Below are 26592 nucleotides of genomic sequence, written 5' to 3'. Positions count from 1 at the left end.
ACAGAGCGTAGAGGCCCCAAGAGCAATGGACTTTTATACATATCATTACAAATTCTGCTAGCTACTATGAAAGAAAGGTAAAAGATGAAATTAGCAATGATGGCATGGGAACCTAATTTAAATCTGGAGAAGCAGTCAGGGAAGGGGGGGGCATGACTTACTGAAGTGTAGCACTGAAGAGAGGTAAAGTGCTTCACAGGGATTGATAACAAGCAACGAGAAGTGGGGAAAAGTAACTTTTCAGATTTGTTTTCCTTTAAATATTGCTTACTACAGGCCCGAATTTGTTATGCAAAATAGTTTAGGAAATAATATATTTACTGGAAATAGTGGTTATGCTATTATTACAGGAATGTAAATTGGCACAGCCTTTTTATAATGCCATTTGGCAATACCTATCACAAAATGCCAACGTATACACTACTAGTCCACTTCTAGAAACTGATCCACAGAAATGTTTATGTTGGGGCGCCTGGGTGGTTCAGTTGGTTAAGCGTCTGCCTTCGGCTCAGGTCATGATCCCAGGGTCCTGGGATCGAGCCCCGCGTCGGGCTCCCTGCTCGGCGGGGAGTCTGCTTCTCCTTCTGCCTCTCCCCCTGGCTTGTGCTCTCTCTCTTACTCACTCTCTCTCTCTCAAATAAATAAATAAAATCTTAAAAAAAAGAAATGTTTATGTAAGTGCAGAATGATACATTTATTTATGATGCCAGTGGTCTTCAAACTGTTTTACCAGTGTGCCTCCTAAAATAATTTTGCAAACCCATGTGCCCCCTTATGCATCTTAAGTTGACATCTAAAATTTGACATAAGTTTTTGTCACAAAAGATGTAATTTCTGCTATACTTTAAAATATAACTATTATTTTGCTCTCTTAAATATATTCAACATACATTTCAATACCATAGCAGTTTAACAACCACTGTCATCCATCTTAAAAAAATCACAAATAAGCTGGGGCGCCTGGGTAACACAGTCGGTTAGGCATCCCAACTCTCGGTTTTAGTTCAGGTCATGATCTCAGGGTCATAGATCAAGTCCCATGATGGGCTCTGTGCTCAGCGTGGAGTCTGCTTGAGACTCTCTCTCCCTCTCCCTCTGCTCCTTCCCCCCGTGCTCTCTCTCTCTCCCTCAAATAAAATAAATAAATCCTTTAAAAATCATGAATAAGGGTGCCTGGGCGGCTCAGTCGTTAAGCGTCTGCCTTCGGCTCAGGTCATGATCCCAGGGTCCTGGGATCGAGCCCCACGTCGGGCTCCCTGCTCCGCAGGAAGCCTGCTTCTCCCTCTCCCACTCCCCCTGCTTGTGTTCCCTTCTCTCGCTGTGTCTCTCTCTGTCAAATAAATAAATAACGTCTCTTAAAAAAAATTAAAAAAATTAAAAATCATGAATAAGCTTTTCTTTAGCAGTTGGAAATTCTGCACCACCCCTTTCTCTCTCTGAATTTGTATTTCTGTCATACTGCTGGATTTTACTCTAATGTAATATATTTTTGTACTTTTGTTAATTTTGTCTTTTGTTCGTTACTTTTTTCTTCTATAAAAACACGGTTGTAAATAGAAATTTATGATTTCTTAAGTTCCTGAAATCATAAGGTTCTAAGTGTAATGATTTTTCTTCTGGAAGGAGTTACTATAACAATTAGTAGTAGTTTATAAATGATCAAAGCAAATGTATACACACATACCACACATTTTGATAATCTGTTGGCATAAAAGAGGGGAATCTTATTGGGCCTTCCCCCCAAATAACTTTATGCACATGTGTATGATCATTACTTAACATGAGAATGACATGGTTTGGTATTGATTCTATTCCTATTTTTCATTTTTGTAGATATAAGTGCCAAGAAACTTTGTTCACATAAATAGAAGTATATGGGAATGGAAAGAATTCTGTTATCACAATGTCACTCAATTCTTTGAACTCTTTCCAAGTTATATGGCAAAAATCAGACAGTGGCCTAACATCACCAAGAACTATTGTGAACAATCTATCAATGAACAACTCAGTCGGTGCCTCCTTCAATTTTGTTGGAAGCAAAGAATTAGAAACCAACCAACTTGTAAATGGATTTTTTGTCCAGTCAATAAAGTCACTCAATTTCTCAAGTCCAACACCAATCTTGGAAGTGTCTCTCAGTTTGCAGCAGGGGTTTGCATACCTGTGGAGTGGGCAAGAGATTGGCTATGTTGTGTAAGTTGGGATCGGGTCACTGGGAAAGGGGAGTGGGAGGGGAGAAGCAGGCTGCCAGTGGGTCTCCCAGGAGAGGAATCTGAAGAAAGAGCACATAAGAAATGAGGCACTATCCATGGCCTGGGGAGTCTCCATGGCTCCCCCAAGGTGCAGGTATCCCTGTCTACAGATCATCGTCCTAGGCTGCTCTTCACAGCATTGCTCTGAGCAAGCTGGTTATGCCAGGATTATACCACGGAATATTATGTTGACGTTAAATGTATAAGGTTGACCTATGTGACTTATGTGGAAAGATGTCAAACATACATTATTTAGTTCAAAAAAACCACTGTGGACCCTAATGGTACATGCAACATGATCACATTTTAAAAAATTCATCCATCTACCCAATCATGGGAAGACTTCTAAAAGTGTGTACAACAAATTAACAATGATTCTCTCAAAGAAAGGCTGAGACCCGAAAGTCCCCGAGGGGACTTTCACTTTCTACCTTTTTGCATTATTCCCCCCCGCCTTTTTTTTAAAGTACCTATTCCCTTTGTAACTGGTCGGTGGGGAGAAGTTCTTTAAAATAAAAATACAACTGAGTAGATTATATATGAAATGATTTCAGATGCAGCTATGAAATTTCAGTCAGCTGATTTATGTTATGTGTTCAAGAACTTTCCTACTTTCCAATAACAGTAGTCATGGTAAGAACGTAGGTTGATACCTGGTTCTTTAACTCTGTCTGACTATAGCTACACGAACTCCAACTGAGAAAGCCCCTGTTTTGTGTCCACCACTTCAAATCATCAGGTCTACATTTTACAACAACCGTCTAAGGCAGGTGGGCATTACTAACCCTGTCATACGCCAGAGGAAAGTGGAGCTCAGAGTCACTCAACCTGGAACTTGCAGAGCTGTAATTCAAATCCAAGCGTGCCTAACCTGAGAACCCATGGCTTCTCTAAAACACCCCACACTTTCCTCGGTGACTCTGCGGGATGGTCTTGTCTCTGTATAAGGGTTTGCTGTACGAGGTCAAATTTATTTAGGATAGCAAACAGCCTACCCATTTCTATTTTTCAAAAATCATGATACATTTTTTAAAAGGTGAATGAATAATTTTAAAAACTTTATAAAAGGTGATGCCTTAACTGTTATGCCCACAATTGTTAATTACTTAAACTTCCATTTGGCCAGCAAATATTTTATTTATTATTTTTTAGAGATTTTATTTATTTGATAGAGAGAGAGAGAGAGAGAGAGCATGAACTGTGGGGAGAGGCAGAGGGAGAAGCAGACTCCTCGCTGAGCAGGGAGCCTCACATGGGGCTCAAAAAGAGGAATCAGAGGTTACAAAAAAAGAGCAGTTTTCTTAACGTCCAGAAAACTCAGCTACAAGAAACAGAGCCAGACAGACAAGCCTGTGAGGCCGAACTGGGCCCCTTTGATCATTTCCTCCAAGCCCCTGGTTTAAAGATAAAAACCAACATCCACACCTGAAACTAATGTAATATTGTGTGTCAACTCTACTCAAAACAAACAAATAAACAAACAAACAAACAAACCCAGGACCCAAACAGGTGCGTGCCATGCTGGATGGTCTGCTACAGTGGGGCGTGCGTCTGGAGGGCAAGTCTCCTTTCAGGGAGCAGAGGAACAGGGTATTTCATCTCATTCAATAGCACTTTACTGAGAGAAAAGAGGAGCAATCAGACACTCATAAAAGAAAATTTTTGTGTGTGAAACAACAACATCCTAATGCCTTGAGTTACACAGAACCCAAAATTAAATGCCAAGTAAAAAAACTCAAGGAGGAAAGACCTTCTGTCTGAAGCCCAGTGCTCTTGTTACCACCCTGGGAGGGACAGGTGCCTCTAGAAGTGGAGTCCTCTATTCTCCAGCCTCGGAGGTATGAAGCATTTAAAGTACCTTTTAGGGGCACCTGTGTGGCTCAGTTGGTTGAGTGGCCGACTCTGGGTTTGGGCTCAGGTCACGATCTTGGGGTCCTGGGATCAAGCCCCACGTCGGGCTCCCCCATCAGTGGGGAGTCTGCTTCTTTCCTTCTCCCTCTCTCTCTGCTCCTCCTGCTCATGCTTTCTCTCTTTCTCAAATAAATAAATAAATAAATAAATCTTTTAAAAAATAAAGTGCCCTTTAAAATCTGACATTGTGCAAGTGATTTGAAAAAAAAAAAACACAAGTAAATTGTAACTCCATAAAAAATTAATCTGCTAATTGTACATTTCTGGGCAGTAGTGAGTTTTCACTCATGCTTGAACACCTGCCTTTCTCTGGGGCCTTTTGTTTGCCCCTGACATTTCTCTCCCCAGACCCTCATTTTTGCACATCTGTGCTGGACGTGTAATTTCCAGAAGCCTCTCCAAGAACTGGTGTGCATCCATGACAAAGCTACCACCTGTCTATAAAGTGCCAAGGAAAAGAAAGTCAACATTGTGAGGCTCCCAGTCAGCTAAAATTGTCCGATTTTTAAAACCGGAGTTTATTCCTACCTGGCAATGGCATTTGCTTTTTAAAATGTCCTTAATTAGTAAAATGAAAGTCAGCAGTCCCTCACATTAAAAGCCTTTTTTTGTGTGTGTGAGTCTTTGAATTCCAAAGAACACGAACAACCTCAGAGAGAGATGACTCAAGCGTGGGGAGGTGGAGGGCGCCACTGCAGGTCACCGCGCAGTTAAATAAAGCGGTTTCTCCGGCTCTAAGTCAGGGCTCCCTGTTCACTGACACCTCATCCTTAGCTTGCCACCACCAGATCCAATTACCCTCTAATGGGGCCCACCAGCCTCACTCCTAAGTGCTCATCACTTTTCTCATTTAATGAATCCAAGGTAGCGGGAGGTGGTCTGGGCCGAGGTGTCCACATCAGGCCTTAACAAGGGCCCATGGCTAGAGAAGGGAGTTTGATAACTCAAATTTCCTCCTTAGTAAGGTGTAGTTTTGTCTATAATGCTTTTAGCGTGACAAAGGGGTACTTGAGCGTGGTTTTCTGGCAGGTCACAGATCCCTCTGGATATTTACAAGTCAAACGGAAGCCAAAGCTGGGCTCTGCCAATCTGTGAGCCCACGGCCAGCAGGCAGAGGGCACTGCAGGCCAAATAAAGGCCATGTGCAAGCTGAGCCTGCCCGTCACCTGTTCCCTTCTTGCTTCCACATTCATTCGCAGCACTGAGGCCTCGGTTGAGCACAGTGCAGAAGTAACAAAGGTTACTGTGTAAGTCTCTCTGCTGAGTACATATAGACTACTTTGCCCCCATTGGGTGTCCCTCCGCATTTGCATTCTTCAAGCTGCCAATGGTCTCAGCATATAGCAAAAGCCAAGACACTCAAGCCACTGGCCTGAAGAAAGGCTGCAGGGGCCCTGAACATCGAGGCGGGCGACCAACAGGCTGCCGAAGACCTCCCGCCCTGGTGGCAGCTGAGCAGGCAGGGGTAAGTGCCTTGGTTTGGGTGTGGCCTGATGTTTCTAGCAACCCCTGGCCCCCAAATTGACTGCAATGTCAAGTGCGTATCTGGATCAGGTTGGGAAGATGGAGGAGAAATTCCCAGCTTCCCCACGTGAAGAGGGGGTGATGGCCACGTAAAGGGATGGAAGTGGGGAAAGTGGGATGAGATCTGAATAGAATGGGGAACGCCGATCGACAAAGGCAAGCAACAGAGGAGAAATGAGAAGGGTTGTTTCTAAGTCAATCAGTTGCATCTAGATGGCTTAGTTCCCAGGCGGCTTCCCACCTGGGCGCCCACTGCTATCTCTGTGCTTTAGTGGGAAAGAGTCGGAAAATCTCCGAGGTACCGAAGTGTAATAATAAATCCCCACATGCCATGGGAACTACAATATATGGCATAATAAAAGTAAATGTTATGGCACTTGACTCCTCGGCCTATAATCTCCCATTCAATCGGAGCGGAGATTCTTCCATCAGCAAGAGAAAACTGGACAATTTAATTTTCATTTCTATTCATGCACAGGCCTGCTCTGGAGCTCATCCACGTTTCCTATTATGTTACTTGAAATATGGCGGTGTAGTTTGATACACAGTATCTCAAACCGACATCAACAACTTCGTTTTGGACCAACTGATTTCATTCTAAATTACTGTGGGCTGACAGATGCTGGTAGCTGCCCACACGAGATCTGAAAAAGCCATGTTCTCTAATTCAATATTATAATAATTTAAAATTATAGCTTTATTAAGAGGAAACAGATTTATTTATAGCTAACACTGATGATTTCTACTGGCTTTCAGGGCTGTATTCGGCTATTCACTGCAGCCCACATTTGGACAGCTTCAATTGTTTGAATCACTAACAAAACATTCTAGTACAAATAATTTCCTTCTTAATTCAAAGCAATGAACAAATGCTCCAAAAGCGGAGACACAAAGCAGCCCTGTAGGGAGCCAGCCCCTCCACAGTGTCCTATTTTCCTTGACCAACCCACCTGCAAGAGCATTTCCGCCTTTGGGCCTAATGACATTCTGCTTAAAATCCTTTCCTCCCTTGGCCTCTGAGAAGTTGCCAGATTCCTCTTTTCCCTTAGACGGGGACTTGGTGCATGGTCTGGTCTTCAAGCTGAGGGCCTTCTTTCTCTCTTCTCATGCTAAGGACTTGACTTATCTTCCTGACTTAACTATCCCTTCGAAGCAAACAACAGCATTGATAACAAGCATTTCTATCATTGTGCAGCCCATCCAGCGATTTTGCAGAACTCCGGAAGACAAGGTGAGCAAGTTGGGAGAGATGCTAGTTTCCTTCCTCAGTAAGGAAGCTGCAGCGGGGAGAGCCGGTGTAAATTACTGAAGGTTTCCAGGCCTGGAGGCAGCAGTCTGCGCTCACACACGGGTCAGCAGGTGCCAGCCCTGTGTTAGGTCTCCTGGAAGGTCCTAATCTCTACCTGCAATCCCCGCTGGCCTCTACAACCTCGGCCCTCCCCAGTCTCGACCTTCTGGCTTCCGCCTCATCCAGCACAGACACGGGGCCATCTGACCAGATCTCAGAGTCAACACGCTTAAATAAATCCACATTTCCCCCCAAACCAGTTCCTCCCCCAGACATGCTTATTTCTACCCAAGTCATTTTTTCCCCTAACCCTAAAACCTCAAAGCTGACAAAGCCCTGCTCCCAAATCCAGTCGGTGCCTGAGGCCTGGCAACACTTGGTTTGCTTTGCTGCTTCCACAACTAGTCCTTCTTTTGCCATCCTGTGGTGCAGCTTAGCGCGGGCTCTCTCTTAACCGCCTCTCACCCACACTATCAAATAACCTGACTTCTCAACACCCGTCTTTCCTTCATCTGATTGGTCCCACAGAGTTCCAACAGTTATTATCTGAATACTTAGACCTGATCCTGTCACTTCAGTGTCAACCCACCGCCTACCAAATAAATTACGGATGCATCCCTCTCCTACCGAATCCTGCCCAGACCTCCATCTGCAGGGCATCTCCCCTCCGCGCCGGCCCGAAGCCTCTCCTATGGCCAGGCTGATCTATGCCCAGTTACCAGCACTCCCCACGGGATCTCCTTGCCTGCCTCTGCCTCAGTGAATCCAACTTCTAGATCCAGATAAGTCTGCCGCCCCCACCCCCCCACCTCACGGAGCCTGCCCTAGCACTCTGGCCACCAAGGAGCATTCCCAACTCTGACTGGCATTACTTTCTACCACTCAGTGGTCAGGGAGACAGTCCGTTGGTATCACCTCACTTTCCATTTGCCGTCCAAGTGGCCCAAAGAGACATGAAGCTGCCGGAAGGCAGGGCCTGTGGGTGAGGCCCTTGGTATGCATTCGGCCTTGCCCTTGAGTAGATACTCAAGTATTTAGCAGCTGATTACATGGCCCCCGATCATCATTTCTTGCAATGCAAATAATATGCATTACATGATCAGCTTGAGGAATTACAGCCTTCTGGGATTAACGTCTTCTTGGTAAAATGAGAGCAAACTAAGCCTCAGCAGCTCTTTCTGGGCTCCCAAATAGACACAACCCGTGCTCAGTTTCCATGTATGAAGAGCTTCCATAGATTAACCCACTTCGATCAAGGCCCCCAACATTTCCAAACTAGCTTGTGAGACAGAGAAATATGAAATTCATATTTCAGTGAGAGCCACCCGAGTCATCTCCAGACCCAAAGAAAACAAGGGCCAAAGGCCAATGCTCTTCCCAGGCAAGGCACAGCCCTGTGTATTCTGGAGAATATTTTGGAGAAGGAGAACACCTCCCTTCCTGTGAGGGGCCCCACATTACCGTCTCTGCCACTTTACCAACTGGCCATCCTGCCTTAAAATATGGGCCCAAATGCTAAACCACAGTGGCAAGACCAGAACTTCATCATGCTCATTCTGATGACTCCTTCTCATTCATAGCCAATCACTGCCCTGCTCTGCTCTGCCCTTTAACCAGGTCAAAAGCTCCAGCAGGCCAGCATTTCTATTATTATTCTATCAGCCCAAGCTGTCAGAAGCCCTTGGTCTTGCTTCCTGACTGGGCTTCTTAAAGGCTGGGGATGTAAAACAGTCTCTGGAGACAGAGCAAATATTTTTGGTGTTTACGGTCACAAGGACACATCCTGCCACCAAGTCTTCACAAGATCAGACCAGAGACTGCAAGTCAGCAGTTGTAAAGATGCAACTCTATTAGCAGGTTTGGAAAAAAACACAGCACCCCAAAGAGGAGTAACCCTAGGTGACGAGAATGCTCACGTTAGGCACCCGGGTGCCTCTTCTGGGCCTGCCAATGGTCAGACATTTGTTTCTAAACGGAGCAGCCAATGCAGAAGATGCTGGAAATCTTCCATATCAGATCAGTCCCTGAAAGTGGCTGCCAGGGGTACGGGAAGGGGTGGGGGGCAGGGGGGACATGGGTATGGTTATAAAAGGGCAACACGGCGGGGGGGGTGGATCCTGGTAGCAATGGAATGTTCTGCATCTTGACCAAGGGGGTAGATACACAGATCTACCCAGGTGACAAAATTGCAAAGAACTAAAGACACACAAGTACTAGTAAAACTAGGGAACTCAGTGGACGTGTCCATGTCAACATCCTGGTTATGATCTCACACTGTAGTTTCATTATGACACTACCAATGAGAGAAAAGGGGTCAAGCGTATGTAGTTCTCTCTGTATTACTTCTTACAACTGCATGTAAATCTCTATTTCAAAGTAAAAAAATTTAATTAAAAAAGGCAAATTCCAAAATGTAGCCCTATTATGTAGACTATTAAGACCATGATAGGTACAAATAAAAGATGTAAAGCTAAAAAAAAATTTAGTCCCCAAATCTAGACTTCTTAAAAGGGCTGTCACCTGAGTCAGACCAACAGTGGCCTCAACTAGCACACAAGGGACCTCGCGCCACCCATGCACACACCCAAAAGACCCTCCCACTTGTTTCCCCACAGAGACTAGCTACCTTCCCCTTTATCACAGTGCTATCTTGACCTTTGAAAAACTCACCCATGTTCTTAACTAAGTGGCAATTATCACGCCAGAGCTCATTTTAAATTCAAACTCAAAACACTGAGTGCTGTGACTACAATGAACTCGGCCATTCTGCATTTTCACCCGTTCACCTTTTTATACTACATACGTAAGTCACTGGAAAATATGAATATGAGTGCTAATGCCCACTTTTACAAAAGGCTTATTCACCACTTCTTTTTATTAGACTGTTCCCCTAAGGTCAGGGAGAGTAACAATTCCAGGCATTCTGTTTTAATGTGGAAATCACCATCACTTCTCCTTCTTTACAAAACTGCGACATCTAAAACCGACCTTGAGCTATTAGCCTTCCATTTACATGGCTGTGTTAGTTCTCATCAGGCTGCTCCAAGGGGCAAGCCAAACTCTGCAGTTCTTTTAAAATTTTGCGAAGAGAAGCCAGAACGCTCTCCTTACTCACCGATGTCATTACTGCGATCCGAGAGGTCCTTGTCCAGGATGCCGGAAATCGAACTGCCCACCAAGTCAATCTTGGGACCGTCACCCCTACATTAAAAACACAAGTCCAGGCATTTCATAATTGGTGTGTGTCCTTGTCATTGTGTCAGCTTTCTTGCTGCACACGCGTTGAGGAGCATGCTGTGCATGGGGTGGGCGGCACCGTCACCTGTGAGGGCCAGTGGGAGCCAACGACCTATCCAACTACACGGGCCTCGGTGAGACCGGCCGACAGACTGGATGCCCACCTCTCCAGCACACATTTTCAGAGAGGGCTCTTTTAATGACAACTCTTCAGCAATACACCTTCAGCCGCTGGCCCTCCCGCTGGTATACAGGGTACAACGCGGGGCCTGCTCCCGCCCCATGGCCAAATTAGCACCAGCAAATGATAACCGGCAGCTTCCCTTTTAAGGAGCAAGGAATTTAGCCAATGCTGCTTGTCAAAGGTCGGCTACTTTTAACCTTGAGAAAGAGGTTTTCTGGCCTGAGGCAGAGGCATCGGCCAGGCTGTTGACGGGCGCAAGGGGTTGAGTTTAAGATCTGGCAGCCTGAAAGCTGGCGCTGGGGCACAGGCCTGTAAAATTAGACAGCTCTTGGGTGGGTGCCCCCATGCCCATCAGGACATGAGTGACTTCTCTCGGCATCTGGGCTAGGAACAGCCCTGAGGGATGGGAACAGGCCTCTGAGATGAGAGAAACTGCCCACTCGTGCATGAACAGAAGGTTCCTCCAAATTCCTCTGAAAGGGCGGTTCTCTAGACCCTTTCAGGGGGGGTAAGCCCTGAACGAGATTGTCTGCGGTCTGTGATGGTAGTGAGAGAGGAAAAGATCCTCACCCATAAAATGAGAGGGAGAAGCCAAGCAGTTGTTCTGGGAAAGCAACAGAAATAGTCCATCTCATGGCTCTTGGCAGTCATCATGGCTTGAAGCCAAACAACACAATGAGCAGCAGAGTTACTCAAGGAGTGCCTGTCAAATACCTATCATGCAGGGGGTATTGAGAGGGCCAAGCCAGGGAGTTCCTACTCTGGAGAGGCTCACGGTCTAACTGCGGGAAAGAGACAGACAGACACAGGCCCACCCGGCACACGCTGTGTAAGGGAAGGGCACATCAGAGTCCTATGGGAAGAAAGGACCGGGTCAGTGCAGGAGGGGATCTGCGTAGTGTGGCCAGGGGCACACAGAGGAGGTGGCATTCCAGCTGGGCCTTGGAGGAAAAGGGAGAGAGGACATATCAGTAAGAGGCATGATTAAACAAGGACCCCACAGGAGGTGGGAGTGCCCAGTGCGGTCAGGGTTCCCTGGGCTGAAGCCTGAGGTCCCCAGAGAGTAGTGAGAGCAGGAAGGTAGGCAAAGGTCAGATTGCTGGACTGAGTACTAGAGGGTTCTGTTTCTTGGAGGTAATGGGGGATGGAAGGACAGCTGCAGCAGGAGACCCATAAACCCGGGGACAAGGGAGGGACTTGATAGGGCCGACCCCTGGGTTTCTTCACTGCAGAAGGGGTGGTGGTAGGAGCATTCAGTGTGACTCGCATATCCTTGTGACGGTGGAGAAGGCCCGGTGGAAGGAGGTAAGGCCCCGTCAGTTCCCAAACAAACAAGACTGACCTGTAACCTCAAGCATAACCTCAAGCACCCTCAACCAAAGACCGGCAGAGGTAAGAACTCCAGGGCATAGGGGCTGGGCCAAATGGCTTGACCTCCACCGAGAGAAAACACAGCTCTAAAACTGTGGGTGGGTGTTATGAGACTTACCGGGCTTTTCAGAGCTCGGCTGAAGTAAAAGTTCAAGGAGAGCATGGACTACCGTGCTTGGAAGGGGGAAGCAGCTTGAGCTTCAGAGCAGAGCCTTTATTTCCCACCTCAGCCCCACCTCCAAGGGCTGTGGGGGCCCCTCAGGCCAGGTTGCTGTAGCAGACCCCCTCTCCATGCCCCCGCCACCAAAGGTCAGGTCCCACAGGGCACACTCCCTCGGACAGGCCCCAAGCCAAGAGGAGCATCGAGACTGAGAAAATTTATTGCGAAACATTTTATTGTTAGGGCCCCAGTGGCTACTAATTTGAATGTAACCTTCTGAATGAAATGTTTTGGAAATGCACCATTATTAGTAGGAAAGCATTTTCATTTTGAAAAGTTCTTGAGGGCTCCTGATCTTATTATTTTCTAACTATGGAGCCGGAATGATTTGGTGCTGTCATTCTCCAAACTAACGCAACTCAAATTATACCCAGAGCCAGACAGTCCTGCCCTTTTGGGAACACACCAAGGACCAAAACCTATGAGAACACATGTTCTGTCCAGGGAGAAAGGTCACTCAGGCAACAAAAGTCCAGTTAATTCCACTGGGCTTTTTTTTTTTTTTTTTTTGCCAAGGGTAAAGTTGGTTTGAGGTGACACTCTGGCGGGGTGGCTGGGGACAGAATCTGAGGGGGTGTTGGCAGGACAAGGAGCTTTATGTAGCCATTAATGATCTGTATCTCAGAACAGCCCAGCTCGGCTGCTTCTGAACATGTGGTTTATTCATGCATTTTGGTAACTATGAATCTTGGAGCTGCCACTTCCCTCTTTGATTTGACAGCTAGAAGCTTCCAGTCAACTGTGAGCCTATCTTGAATGGACTGTAGAGAACCCTACTGCTCATTATTATGCTTGTCTTATTCTGGGCCATATTACTTTTCTATCTTTATTTGCCCCCTTACTGTCACTCTCAACTATTTTATTCTTGTAGATGCATTTTGGAAAGTTAGCACAAAACCTTTGGGGAATGGTTCAGGGTAAAAAGAAGTAATTTCTAAGAATAGGGTGTATATCAATAGCATTTAAAATGGGCATCTGCTTTGGCCCAGTTCTGGGAGGCTATGCTAAAGAAATTGCCTGAAATGCCCAAGTGGGTTTTGCAAGATCAGTATGTTTACCACAGTGTTGTTTGTAATAAAGAAAAACTGAAACTAGACTCTTTCATAAAGAGGGGAACAGGTTAGTAACCTATATTTGATGGACTTTTATATAGCCATGAAAATGATATTTAGAAACACATTATGACAGGAAGGACAAAGGCTGATGTTACAGTGGCAAAGGACAGAGACAAGTTAAAAGTGCCCTACTCTCTGTGTACATACACCCACATGCCCTGCCTAGGTATTAGGAAAAGAGATTATTATTTCTTTTAAGACTGGAAGAATATTTACAGTGACTATTCCTGGGCAGTGTGATGGGTTATTTCTAGCACCCAGCTCAGCCCCTGGTACCAGGCAGGGGCTCAAAAACACTTGTGGAATTCATGAACATTTGCCTTTGTCATTAAAGGGGAATGCATTATGTATTTGTATAATAGACGCAATTTTTCCCCCAAAAGCTGGAGGACATTCAGTATAATCCTAACTATGTAAAACCAGTGAAAAACAAACCAAATCATATATAGGAAAAAAGATGGGAAAGAAACAGCTCAAAATGTTAATAGTAGTTGTTTCTGGGATAAGACTAGAGGTAAAAATTTTTCCTTCATTAAAGTTCACTTTCAACAACAGAGACTCATACAATTCAGGCAGCTTATGTTCCCTCTCCTTTCTCCCCAAGAGTATTGCCAAGGTCAAAGGTAAGATTGTCTGGCCCTTGCCTACAAACTCTCCTGGAAGAACCTCCCCGACCACAGGTGCCTCTGTGATCACCTGGGACCACACCTGGAGCTCACCTGGGAACCAGGTGGGGGTGTGTGGAGTTACAAATCTTAGACCGAGAGGCCCAAGTCATGAGGGGCCACCTGAGGAAAGAGCGACCTGTCCCCAGATGCTAGAGCACCAGGCGCATTCTGATAGGAAGGAGCTTAGGATCCCCCCATCTCTCTGAGCCCTGATCCCGCATGCCAAGAGCCAGACACAGGTTTTCAGCTGAAATTATCTTCTATACAGGGCCAGAAGCAAGCCTATTTTGAAAACACAGTAGGTGTCGTTTAAAAAAGGTTCTGATCCTTCCAAGTAAGGAAGCTGCAGCTGGTGTTTTGACAGTGTTCAGACTGTGGGTGTGGAAGCGTTTTACAATGTCTATTTGTAAATGCTTTTCACTGTATTTATAGACTCTTACAACAATGCTAATGAATTTCAGTTCTGAAAAATACCAGAATTTCTGAAATTCTCCAAAGCACATGCTTGGAGTAGCTGACACCCAATGAGGCTGCAGCCCTGGATGGTCTCTGCTCTCCTCCAGTCTGCCCAACACATGGGTTCCATTTTGGCAAAAAGGATGTTACTAAATTTAACAAGAAAAGAAAAATCCAGTCCTTTTGGAATTTACTAGCTCCCAAGAAGGTTTATGTATGGTGAGTTTCTATGCCCACAGCTGCTGAATAAAAGGAGAAAATAAAAGAAAGCAGGCATACCACCATATATCCGAAGATACCAGAACAAGGTTGCCCTTACTTCTTTCTGATTTTTGAATCAAAACAATGCTCTTGTCTTGTATTTCTCAACAGTTTTGGTTCCGGACCCTTGAAACGCATGACTTGAACAGGCAACTGGCAGGGAAGTCTCCTCGCTCTACTGGACAAGGAGCCTAAATTGCAGACAACGGGCGGACTAGCTCAAGGACATCAGCAGGAATAGTTGGAACCTACAATCGCATGGAAATAAGAGCAGCAGCTACTGCCTACTGACTGCCTATCAGGAGCCAGGCATCAGGATAAGCGCCTTTTGTCCATTATTCAATTGTCACATCCACCCCTTTGAGTATCTGCTCTGCATGGTGGACACGGAACCATGCTGCCCGGAGCCCCCTTTGGCGAAGGGCTGGTTGCCTCTGCTGCTGGGGGCACCGCTGGCCTCTCCAGGGACCACCTCAGTTACAGAGAGCCTCCTCGGCCAGGGCAAATCCTTTCTAGGGCAGCCCACACTCGACAGCATAAAAATCTTGGCCAGTTCAGCCCAACACAGTATAACTCAGATGGGCCATTTCAGGCCCTCCCTGTGGAGTTGGCCAAGGCTTTGGTGAGCCAGTTATCACAACCTGACTTCTCCCTCGGCCCAACGCTGCTCTGTTCTCCCTTCCATGGGCACTAAACCCTAAAGCAGAGCTGGCATACTAAATGCTGCCTCAGGGCCTGCTTCCTGGAGAACCCCACCTGTGATGCCCTTTATTTTCATTATATAGGTCAGGAAACGGAGGCTCAGTGACATTAAGTCACTAGCTAACAAAAGGTCATTAAAGTAGTAGGACAGCAGGGTCTGGATTTGAACCTATTAACTTTGACTCCAGAGCCCATGCTTTTGACTGCTTCTCAAAGCTGCTTCACTCAGTCTCCTGGTCATGGGGATGGTGAGTCACCAAGAATGCTGGGCAGCCTGTGTCACTGCAACTCACTGCCAGTTGGGTAAATCGCCTTTGCTCTCCAACTTAAAAAGTGCTCCTAATAAACAAAGATCACACACTCAACCAGCCCAGAGGTGCCCACTCTGGCTGCTCAGATCCAAGACGTGAGACGGGGCGTGTCCAGTCGGAACTGGGGAAGATGTGCCATGTGCATCCCTGGAGAATACGAGCTCAGCCAGTGGCATGGCCCGATTTAGACCAAGCTGGGACAGTTAAGCCAAGACATGTGGCCCGGAAAAGGTGTTGAAGTGCATAGGAAGCCGAGGCAAGCAAATTAGCAAATAAACAAATGAACGAGAGCACTAACAGCAGCAACCGAATGCCACACCCAAGAGACCCAGGACCCTTTTGGAGGTGAGTGGGGCTGAAGGGGAAAAGAGGGAATCCATAGATCCCTATGGAACAAAAGATCCCGAGTCCAGGTGAGGACTCTTTCTAGCAGACCTCCTGCCCACTCTTGGAAGGATCTATTACTTTGGTGTAAATGTTTGGGTTCTAACTGCCTAAAAATTGTTGCAGGGCGAAGAAAAAAAGCTGAGAAGGAAAGGAAAGAAGAGGAAACAGAAGTGGCCTGTCCTCATGCTCAGGAAACTGAGGCGCACCCTGCAAATCCTGTTTGGTTTCCAGCTTTCATCCCACTCGGGAGGTGTCAACACATTTGGACGATGGCAGATGTCAACGTGAAGATCCTAGAGAAATGATGCGAGTTACCCTGCCTTCTTTCTTGTTCCAATTCCGCAGCCTTGTTTTCTTGCCCCTTCTAATGTGAAACTACCCCATCTGATTGTGTACCCCCCTTGTCCTGGTCCAACTGTGCATCAAGGAAGCAAGGCCAAAGGAAGTGACCGCTCCCTGCCTGCCTGCTCGTGACATCGCACTTAGGCTCTGACTGCTAAAACTGGGTACGTGTTACCCAGCTCAAGCCCCTACTTTACTACAGACAAGGGTCTTCGTTCCAAGGACGGGAGTTACGTGCCCAAGGCCATGCAGCTAATTAGTGGCAGAGCTGGAACCAGATGGAAGCTTCCTGATGTCCAGTTCGATCTTTGCCCACCACACCTGGGATGGCAATAATCAAAATTCGTATCCCCATGCACATGCTTTATGCTTCCAGAGATTTTCTCCTCTCTCCGATAAGCAACTGTAAGAGGACTCCACCCATCTGTAAAGGTAGCAGATGTGAAGCCAGTCCTTTAGGGAGAGTTCTGCCCTGGGATGTCACTGCCCGGGGAGATAGAATCCTTCCATCGGGAAAGGACAAAACTGTAACAGCGGTAAGCCCAGTTTCCTTCGATCATCGGCGGGAGGGCAGGAGGAGGCTCCTTCCCCTTTCTGAGAAATAAGGATCCAAAGGCGCTGCTGATATCTGCGGAGTCCTTACATACCCACCTGGTGGCCAAAGATGTCCCAGAAATCACAGGCACTTTTGACTGAGAACTTCCTATTTAAATGTGGGACAGCCCAGGCAAGGCCAGGGGAGCAAGAAGCTGGAAGCAGAGTGGTTTTCCTGGCAGCTCTCCCCTTGCACTGTGTCCTTGTTTGGATGAGCACAAACAAGGTTGGCTATTTATAGGTGGTGAAGACACAGTGGAAGGTGATGGGACATCGCCCACTCAATTCCCCTCCAAATTTCTGTTCTCTGTGCAGACTCCACAAGTGTGTGTGGGAACGGGCCTCTCTCCAGAGCCCATCCAGAGCACAAACCCACAACCCCCAAAAGGCAAAAGGAGGATGACCTTGCAGCCCTCATCTGCAAATCCACAGTTGGGCATCTCAGAGGGGCAAGGGGCTTTAAAGATGCCAAGAAGAGGGGGAACTCATCATCATGCAACTCAGAAGAGTTTGTGAGGTGCCACTTGAGGGAAGAGTGTTCAAAGAAATAGCCCAGGGAAAAAGCACTGTATGACCCAACTAGTACTGGGCCTGGGTGAGGTGTTCGGTCCCCCACTGGTCCCTTGCCTGATTTGGACCATCACTGGCAGGACAGTCAGTGTGCCTTACTGCCCAGGGCGTCTGGGCTGGGGCTAAACCCCGTCACCACTGTTGGTTCTCACGGCAGGAAAAAAATTTCATTTTAGGGGTGGGTGGAAGGAAGAGAGAAGGGTATACATACAAATGAAATGAGGTCAGCAAAGAATGCGGACATCCCTACAGTGTGAAAGGTATTTTCCCCTGTGCCCTATGGGATTCCTCTGCTCCATAAATTAACTTTCCTCCCTCAGTCACGGCCTTCCCTGAGTCCCGACTTCTTTTGAATCTCTAGCTGCTTCTGGGGGAGGTTGCTCATGCTTCCACCCCCTAGAGACCTCCTGATGTGCTGTCTGAGAGCGTCCATGTTTCCTCCCTCCTTCAGGGCTCCAGCGCATGACCTGCTTGTCACCATGTGGAAAGCCCTCTCCCAACAAGGTCACCCAGTGAGCATCTCAAGGGAGGAAAAGCATGCATGGATTTGGTGAGTGCCTCTCAAACGCCAGGCAGAGTCAGGGGCCTGAAGTGCAGGAGCTTGTTTAAATTTGCACACCTGGGCATGGCAGGCCTCGCTCTACCATTGTGCAGAGGCAGAAACTGAGACTCAGGGAGGTGCACACCTTGCCCAAAGTCACCAGGTAAGGAAGTAGAGGTGTAGGGTATTGGCCCTAGTGTGCCTGGCTCCAAAACAATGGGTGGGCAGGAGCCAAGTCTAGCCTGGTTACCACAGTTAATGACTACCTAGAAGAAAGCCTGGCCAGAAATATAGGTACTTGATGAATATCTGTAATGAATGGATGACAACTGCCCCCCCCCGACTCTCTTCTCTCATCACTGAACCCATCTATAAGCTCCCATTTTTCATCTTTTTTTTCTGTAGCCAAGTTTCTCACAAGCCAAGTCTACATAAGCTTGGCCACCTGCCCATTCTCTCTTCAATTCATGCCAACTCTGTCTCTTGCTACCAACCACTGTATAGAAACTCCTGGACTGGGAGCACTAGGGCCAACACTAGTGACCAAAGCCCGTGGATGCCCTTCAGTCTCCGGGGTGCACACTATGGTGGTGTTCTCACAGCAGGGTCAGCTAACGGGCAGCAGCAGCAGCAGTGGGAGCTTGCTAGAAATGCAGGTTCTCAGGCCTTAACCCAGATCTAGTGAATTAGACATTTTGGGGAATAGCGATCTATGTTTTAACCAGCTTCCAGGTGATTCCAGCACACACTCAGATGTGAGACCCACCCATTCTATAGTTGCTCCATATCCCTTTCTTCTGGCTTCCATGACATCCTACACCATCTAGCCTTTCTGCAGGCTCCTCATTGTTCCTCTGCCCTATAAATAACGATTTTCCCCACTGTTGGCTCCACTCTCTCCTTTCTCTATTATCTCCTGGAGGGACCATTCCCCGCTTGGAATTACCATCCATGAGCCAGTGACACCCACCTCTGTAACTACCAGCCAAGATCTCTCTCCCAAATTCTCCAAAGACATGGCTGGGTCCTGATTTATGGAAAAGAGGGAAACACTCCAACACCACGTGATGCCCCACTAGGACTCTTTGAAAAGGCATTTCGAATACTTGAGTAATCCACCCTCAAAATGATGGCCTAAGCACCCAAGTGCACATTTTACCTGCCTGCTTAGGGAGAATTTGCATGTGCCAGCTACCTTTCTCTGCCTCCTTTTTGATTGATTGGTTTATACCTAGTAAGAGCAAAGAGGTCTTTGTAAATGCCTTCTTGTGGTAGGCATGGGGGCCACACCCCTTACAGAGCCATCGGGACTGGAAGCTTATTTCCTGTTCAGTTGTAATCCCAGGGGCTGGAGCAGCCGGGCTGCCTGTGTAAATCTAAAGAAAAATGAACTTCCGTGTGGGTAAATTGGTCTCAAGAGAGACATATGCCCTTCCCTAAGCACCGAGTTGATGTTTGGCATATAAATGTTTACTTAATCTTTGCCTCAAGCTCAAATGTCTCAGAGCTCAGCTTCCTCTTACCTCCCCGTGTGTCTCTGAAATCCAGCCTCCATCTTCATTACAAGTAAAAACCTTGCAATTCCACTGTCCTCTCCCACTGGACCTGGCGTTTCAGTTTCTGTGGTGCATCCTCCAGCTCTTCCCAGGAAAAGTACCTCGTGGGTTGACATTTAAAGTGAGAGCCATCTCTGGGTGGCTCAGGTTTGGGAAGGCACCAAGTCTCCTGCCCACAGCCTGGTGTCCAAGACCCAAATGCCCGCCTTCTCACTGAAATCCCTCCTCTGACACATGCCTCCACATCTGAAGTCAATGCACGGTGCCCTCCGGGATGCTTGAGCCACGGTACCACCCCCCCACCCCCACAACACACACAAATCCAGGACCTCCTCTCTGAATGGCCCACTACCACCCTGACTGTGGAATCCTTCTAATCACTGCCTGTCTTCAACTCCCAGAATACACTGACATTCATCTGGGAGGGCACTGGCTTCTAGAACATCAGCCTCACTCTGGCTCTTGCCGTCTTCCTGAGCCTATGACAGCCATGTGGGCAATCCATCCCCAGAGCCAGCCCCTCCTTCCCCTGGTCCCTTCAGTTCTAATGACCCTCGTTCATCCTTAGTCACCCAGATCCATGGCCCCTCTCTCTGTGGTTAAGTTCATCTTCAGACCTACTGCACCTCTGAAGTTGTGAGCACACACCTCCCCTTTCTGACCAACATCTCTTCTTCTGGCCATCGGCTTTTTCCCACTTTCTGCTCACTCACCCCACCTCCTCCTTATGCCTTTCAGCTTCACATCCTGCCCCTCTACCCCAGACCTCCTGTCTACCACTCAAGGCCCCTGGAGCACCAGCCCCCTCATCCTCCACCCCCCCCCGCCAGTCACCTGCCCCCTCTACTTGGAGAGCACATGTGGCTCCGTGCTGTACGCGGGATAGCAGACAACGGCCAAAACTCCCTTGCAACTCAGAACAAAGGTTCTGCTCCAGCTTCCCTGCTATTTGGGAAGAAAATGAAAAAAATATTACAAATTGGGGTATTTATGTTTGGGAGGATTAACAAACCTGTTCTAGCCTGCTTCTACCTCTTTCCCTGTTCGGTTTATTCTTTTGAAGGCACACACCTGCCCTGCCCCTCAGGTTTCTGGCTCGCTGCCTCCCACTGCATATAATTACTGGAGCTCAGAGCAACCTGTTTCTCTCCAGCATTTCCTTGGATTTTTCTTTTTCTTTTTTTCTTTTGGACCCTCTCCCAAGTTTCACAGAGGTTTCTGGACCCATATTTATTACATCGATAATACACATTATTGGACATATAACATCACATGTTCATGTGTATGTGTACACACTCATACAAAAAGGTTTAGGTATGTTCCATCAATTGAAATATTTTTATGATCAAATATAAGAACAAGTGAGTAGGCTCTATATTTTTGAGCCTCCATTTTCTCAAGTGTGAAAATGTGGATAGACAGAATGCCTGTCGCACCACCACCACCTTGGATGCATGGTGGGCTGGACAAGATGAGCACTCTGGCTTCACACACTGGGAAATAATAACGAAGGCATCACCAAGGCGCAGACCTTCAAATGAAGGAGGCACTCAGGGCCTAATAGAATCTCCTATCATCATTCATTTTCTTTTCTTTAGAGAGAGAGAGGCAGGGGGAGGGGCAAAGGGAGAGGGAGAGAGATTATCTTAGCAGGCTCCATGCCCAGGGCAGAGCTTGAAGCGGGACTCGATCTCGATGTGGGACTCGATCCCACGACCCTAAGGTCATGACCTGAGTCGAAATCAAGAGTCGGACGCTTAACCTACTGAACCACCCCGGCGTCCCCAGCATTCAATTTTTAAATCAACTCTGGCACTAAAATTTTTTAAAACAGTCTTTTTTTTCCTGTTAAAATTCCATTTTAACTTACTTTCTGGAAATTGGAAGAATATTCTTCCCATTGGGTAAGTATGTTAATGGCATGCTTCCACTTGCTCAGGCTGGACACAAAATTGTGCACAGGTGTCATTCTACTTCTCCCAGATGTGATTCCTGGAAACTGATCTGCAGCTGAGCCCCAGCATTAGTGAGATCCAGAACAGTGCCTTGTACACAGTGGCCCCTCAATACATTTCTGTTACACGAATGTATCTAAAAATGACTCCCTTCTTCCTAAACTTATGTATTTCTTTATTCTACAAGATACTACTTCCTATTTAAATGGAAAGAAACCAATCTCTTCTGGAAGCCACATTTGGCAGCAAGTTTCTGGCTGGTGAGAACAAGCGCAAGCCCAGACACTCCAGCTAGAGTGGCGATGCCTAGTTCCCTACAAGTATGGCAAATAATGACTGTGTGTCCATGTGTTCAACTCTCTGTCCAGCCATCCAGTCAGGCCAATCCTAGAGATGATTTGGCTTCCTACAGTAGACAATACTTTCTCTCTGGAGGACCAGTGACACAAAACTGTTTGAATGCTGTTAACATTCCTACCTCAACTAATTGGGCAGAACAAAACAAGTTCATAAGCCAATATATGGGTTGGTTGTCCGATGTAACTGCTTAGCAAAAAATATGAAGTGCATGAGGTATTGAGAAATACTAAGCCTTTCTGTGATCTTAAATTTTGTAATGTTGGAATCCATGGCATGCTAGGTGACGCAGAACATGAGGCACACGTGCTACAGAGCTTGTACAGGGCCTGGGAAGGATGATGGGAGAGGCAAAAGTGAACAAAATGTAAGCCCTGGCACCTCCCTCCCTTTGTAGGAATGATGGCATTCAACAAGTGTGTTAAATGAGCCATTACCATATGCTCAACCCTGTAAAGCATGTGGAGATGACAAAACACACTCTTGATCTGCTTTAAATCTGGTAAAGGAGTCCGGGGGTGTGAGCATCCCAAGTGGCACAGCATGGGGCCCCACACTAGGCTAAACATGGGGTGTCAGGCATTTGGAAGAGAGAGCAATCCTGAGAAATAAGGGAAGGCTTCCAGAAGCTGGGTGTGTTAAGTGGGCTCTGAATTCGGGGAGCATTAATAGGTGCATGAGAGGCAGCCAGGGAAGGGGAGGGCACTGTCAAAAACTTGGGAGAATCTAGACTGGGGGTTCTTGCAGTGTGAACATGAGCCAGCAGCGTGGAGATTACAACCTGGGAGACTGATGGAAATGTAAGTTCCCAGGCCCAACCCCAGACTTACCAAGTCAGCAACCAGAGGGGTGGGGCCCAGCTATCTGTTTGAACATGGTCTCCAGGTGATTCTGACCCATGCTCGAATTTGAGAACCACCATGTTAGAGCAGGCACCGTTCTCCCTTCAACTGGCTGAGCAAGTGGCCAAAGGAGGTACTGGCTCCCCAGATGCTCCCAGCCTTGCCCGGGTCTGTCACTTCCTAGGACTGTCAGGAAGAAAGCCAGGCACTCTCCTCCCTTGTCCCCTTTTTGCAAACCCAGTGCCCTGGGGGCTGGGCCACCACGGGGTGAGTGGGAGGCCACCCATGTGAAGAACAGTTACATTTCCCACTGGCTTCTAGACACACAGCCCTCCTCACGCATCTTACCCAGCGATCCATACTTCTAACGGACAAGTGGATGATGGGAGAGCTGGAGGCAGAGAAGAGCTAGGCAGAGGAGAGAAGCAACGGGGGCTTCTGTGAGTCCAGAAGGTCCCAGTTACACTTCACCTCCCCTTTGCATTCAGGTCCAACTGGGGCCTCACAAAGCCTGTACCTATCCCACAATGAGAGGGTTGAGAGCAACCTTCGAAGGCAAAGAAGCCATTGGATTTGCACTTCTCTTCAGATCAGATTAGAACAATAGGAATATTCTGGAAACTGTTACTGACTTAAGGGAAATGTCTGTAGCCCCTGGAAGACGAACAGAATTTGGCAGAGCATGCCTTCCGTTCCCCTTTCACGCACCACAAAGTGATGCACAACCTCTGCTCTCCTGTCTCTCTGTGTGGCTCACATTCTCTTCAGAGGCACTTAGGTTCACATAACCGTTTTCTTCTGGAGTGCTAGCTTCTGGGCCAACCATGCTACCGAGGCCTGGGCTGAGGTCACTGGGGCTGTCACGAGGCCCTGTCGTGTGCATGTGCACACAGCCTTCTATCTGTCGGCAGAATAGGGCATGATGTGTAGGGCCTGACCCGCTCAACAGTGGCCCTGGTCCCATTAGTCTCCCCACGGGCCATCACGTGGGGGCAGTTGTCTGGACCTTGGGAGATGCCCGCAGAACGACGTGGGCAAGCCAGCTGCCACTCCAATGGGCTCTCCCGCACTGAGGTCACTGGCTGAGTGTTCAGCTGGGCAGCCGGCCTCCCGCGCGTGGGCTGAGGTGCATCCACCACGGCTGGCAGAGATTCTGCCATGGCTCAACCACTCACAGGGCTACCTGGCCCTATATTTGGGCAAGGGTGGTGGTGTTGTTTTTATTAAGAGTGAATGAGTCACGCTACCACATAGATGAACCTTGGGGCCATCAGGGTAAGTGAAATCAGCCAGTCATAAACAGACAAACGCTATATGGCTCCACTTACATGAGGCATCTAGAGTAGTCAACTTCACACACATAGAAAGTACAGTTGACCCTTGAACAACACTGGTTTCAACTGTGCGGGTCCACTTATACGTGGATTTTTTTTTCAGTGAATACAGGCCAGAACTGTAAATCTATTTTCTCTTCCTTATGATTTTCTTAATAACGTTTTCCTTTCTATAGCTGACTTTATTGTAAGAATACAGTCTATAATATATAGAACGTATAAATGGTGTTAATCGACTCTTTACATTGGTAAAGCTTCTGGTCAACAGTAGGCTATTAGCAGTGAAGTTTTTGGGGAATCAAGCGTTGTACGTGGATTTTCAACTGCACAGGGGTCAGCTCCCCTAACCCTGCGTGTTCAAAGGTCAGCTATACACCGGTGGTTGGCAGGGGCTGGGGGAGGAGGGAGGGGAGAGGGTGCTTAATGGGTACAGAGTTTCAGTTTTGTAAGATGAAAAGAGGTCTACAGATGGATGCAGGTGGTTGTCCAACAATGCAGATGTACTGATGTCGCTGAACTGTACACTTACCAATGGTTATGACAGTCAATTTTATGTTATGTGTATTTACCCCGATTTAAACATTGTTTCCTAAGAAGTAAAGGAGCCCCACGTTGGGTATAGAGATTACTTAAAAATAAAATCTTAAAAAAATATAAGAATGACAATGAAACTAATGTTGATTTACAAGCATGGGGTTGTACACTTGGGAATTATCTTGTTCCATCCTTTTGGGTGCATTCCATTATCATCCTCAATTTATAGACAGAAAAAGTGAGGTGGAGAGGGGCAGTGACATGCTGAGGCCCGCACACGTATGAGGCAAGATGAGATGCAAACCAGGAAGCCTGCCTGACTCCAACATTAGGGCGCTGAAGCCCCATGTGACTCTCACCATGCAAACTTGGCTCCCAAGAACAAAAATCTGGTGAGTGACTGTGTGTTGACAAGTACATGTGAAGACCTCCAGGCCAACAGCTTGCTCTGGTATATGACACCAACACACGTAATACACACGTAACAGTAGAAAGTTCTGGCAATTAACTCGTGGCGAGAACACAACACTTCTTTGCTCTGTGGTGGGCAGCTCGGGTCTGGAAGCACAACGTCCAACTCTTACTCCCCATTCCTGACACGTGCGCCCAGACAGCCAGTGGACAAATGTGAATTGTGCCAGGCACACCTCAGAACTACTGCCTGAACAAAGCACATCCCTTGCCTTTGAGGGTCTCATAGTTTGGAGACATGTACACTAAGACAGTATTGGCCATGCCGGGTCCTCGGTTCCACGATAGGGCTATGCAACCCAGGGCCAAGGGAGCCTGGGACTGGGGAAAGAGGCACCACACAGCAGGGAGAGGGTCAGGGGATGGAGCGCCCAGTGAGATGTGCACACCTGAGGCCAGGGGGACATCCAGGGGATGGGGGGGTGTGATACCCACATTTCCAGTGTGGGGGGCAGCTGGCGTGCCCTAAAGAAGTGCAGGGAAAATCCCTCCGTGTGAGCAGAGCCTACATGCTGGATACCTGATCCCCATCTGCTCATTCTAAAACCCGCACTGTGCCTCCCAGCCTCGCACCCACTTCTGCCCAAGCACAGGAGCAAGAACAGAAGTAGCCAGAGTCCTGAGACAGCTTTGCTAGAAGGTGGAAGGGCAGCCTTGTGCCCCCCCCTTCAGCTGGCCGCACTCGAGGCTCCTCTCCTGTGTCGCATGGCCAACCCTCACCCACCCCCAGTGGCAAGAGCAGAGCAGTACCTGGTGTGGGTCAGGGGACCCACTGGTCGTTCAGGCCTCCTGGGGGGCAACGCACCCGGTCTGCTGAGAGAATTGGTCTTGGGTGGCCGCGGCTTTTTGGGCGGTATGGCAGGAACAGAAGGCTTCTGTAAATCCAGTTTTGGCTCTCTCTCTGGTCTTTCTTTAAGTCATTGTTTAAAAAGCATAAAGAAGACAGAGAGATCTAGTGTAAGTGACAGTACTCAGGGGCAGATGGCTCATTTCCTGTTTTAAAAAAAAATCACTGATGCTACTTACAAAGGTGAAGTTGGAGGGTGAAGAGCATTGTTTATTTTTTAAAATTTTAATTTATTTATGTACTTTTAGAGCCTTGTTTATTTTTTGTCAAGTTAGGAAAAACCCCTCCACAGCTGCAGCCCACCATTGGCTTTTGCCCGTGCTGGCCTAGAGGGCCCTTCTGGCCACTGCCCACCCTTCATGAACTCCTGCTGATCCTTTCTCAGGCTCATCGTGATCCTACTCATCAGCCTGGCTGAACGGTGACCCAGTCACATTCCCTTCTCAACAGCTGAAACCACCCTCAGAGGCAGACTATCTTACTTCCTCACCTGAGCCCAGAAAAGCAGCCCTTTATAAACGGGCTCCACTTGGCTACTTTCTGGGTGTGTGCATGCCTGGCAGAGCCTGTAGGCCGTCAGCCCCCCAGGGTAGAGCCCATGTCTGGTCATCTCTCTAGATCCTACCTGGTGCCTGGTGCATAGCAGGTGCTCAGCAAATGGTTGATGAGTTTGGTCAAGGACCCATAGGACTGGGTGTGAGGAGGCAAGAGGCCTGATGTCTCTCAGGTCAGCCTGTGTAAAGGGCCATGAGCCAGTAAAAA

General features: G+C 47.6%; 1 protein-coding gene across 4 annotated transcripts in view; it reads right to left on the bottom strand.

Moving 5' to 3' along the window:
- The window catches only part of SH3KBP1 (SH3 domain containing kinase binding protein 1), a 324977-nt gene that overhangs the window by 21451 nt on the left and 276934 nt on the right, over positions 1-26592 (bottom strand). For all 4 annotated transcript variants that reach the window (XM_028122625.2, XM_028122626.2, XM_028122628.2 and 1 more), the window contains 2 exons: positions 25734-25893; positions 10091-10176 (listed from right to left, as the gene is read on the bottom strand). In XM_028122625.2, the coding sequence (XP_027978426.1) occupies positions 10091-10176; positions 25734-25893 (246 nt within the window). The remainder of the gene's footprint in view (positions 1-10090; positions 10177-25733; positions 25894-26592) is intronic.

This window comes from Eumetopias jubatus, unplaced genomic scaffold (genome assembly GCF_037043125.1).
Source record: "Eumetopias jubatus isolate StellerSeaLion01/CBP00866 unplaced genomic scaffold, mEumJub1_p1.0 scaffold_11, whole genome shotgun sequence".
NCBI lineage: Eukaryota > Metazoa > Chordata > Mammalia > Carnivora > Otariidae > Eumetopias > Eumetopias jubatus.
Note: the sequence above shows the minus strand (reverse complement) of the source record. Positions and strands in the feature narration are given on the sequence as shown.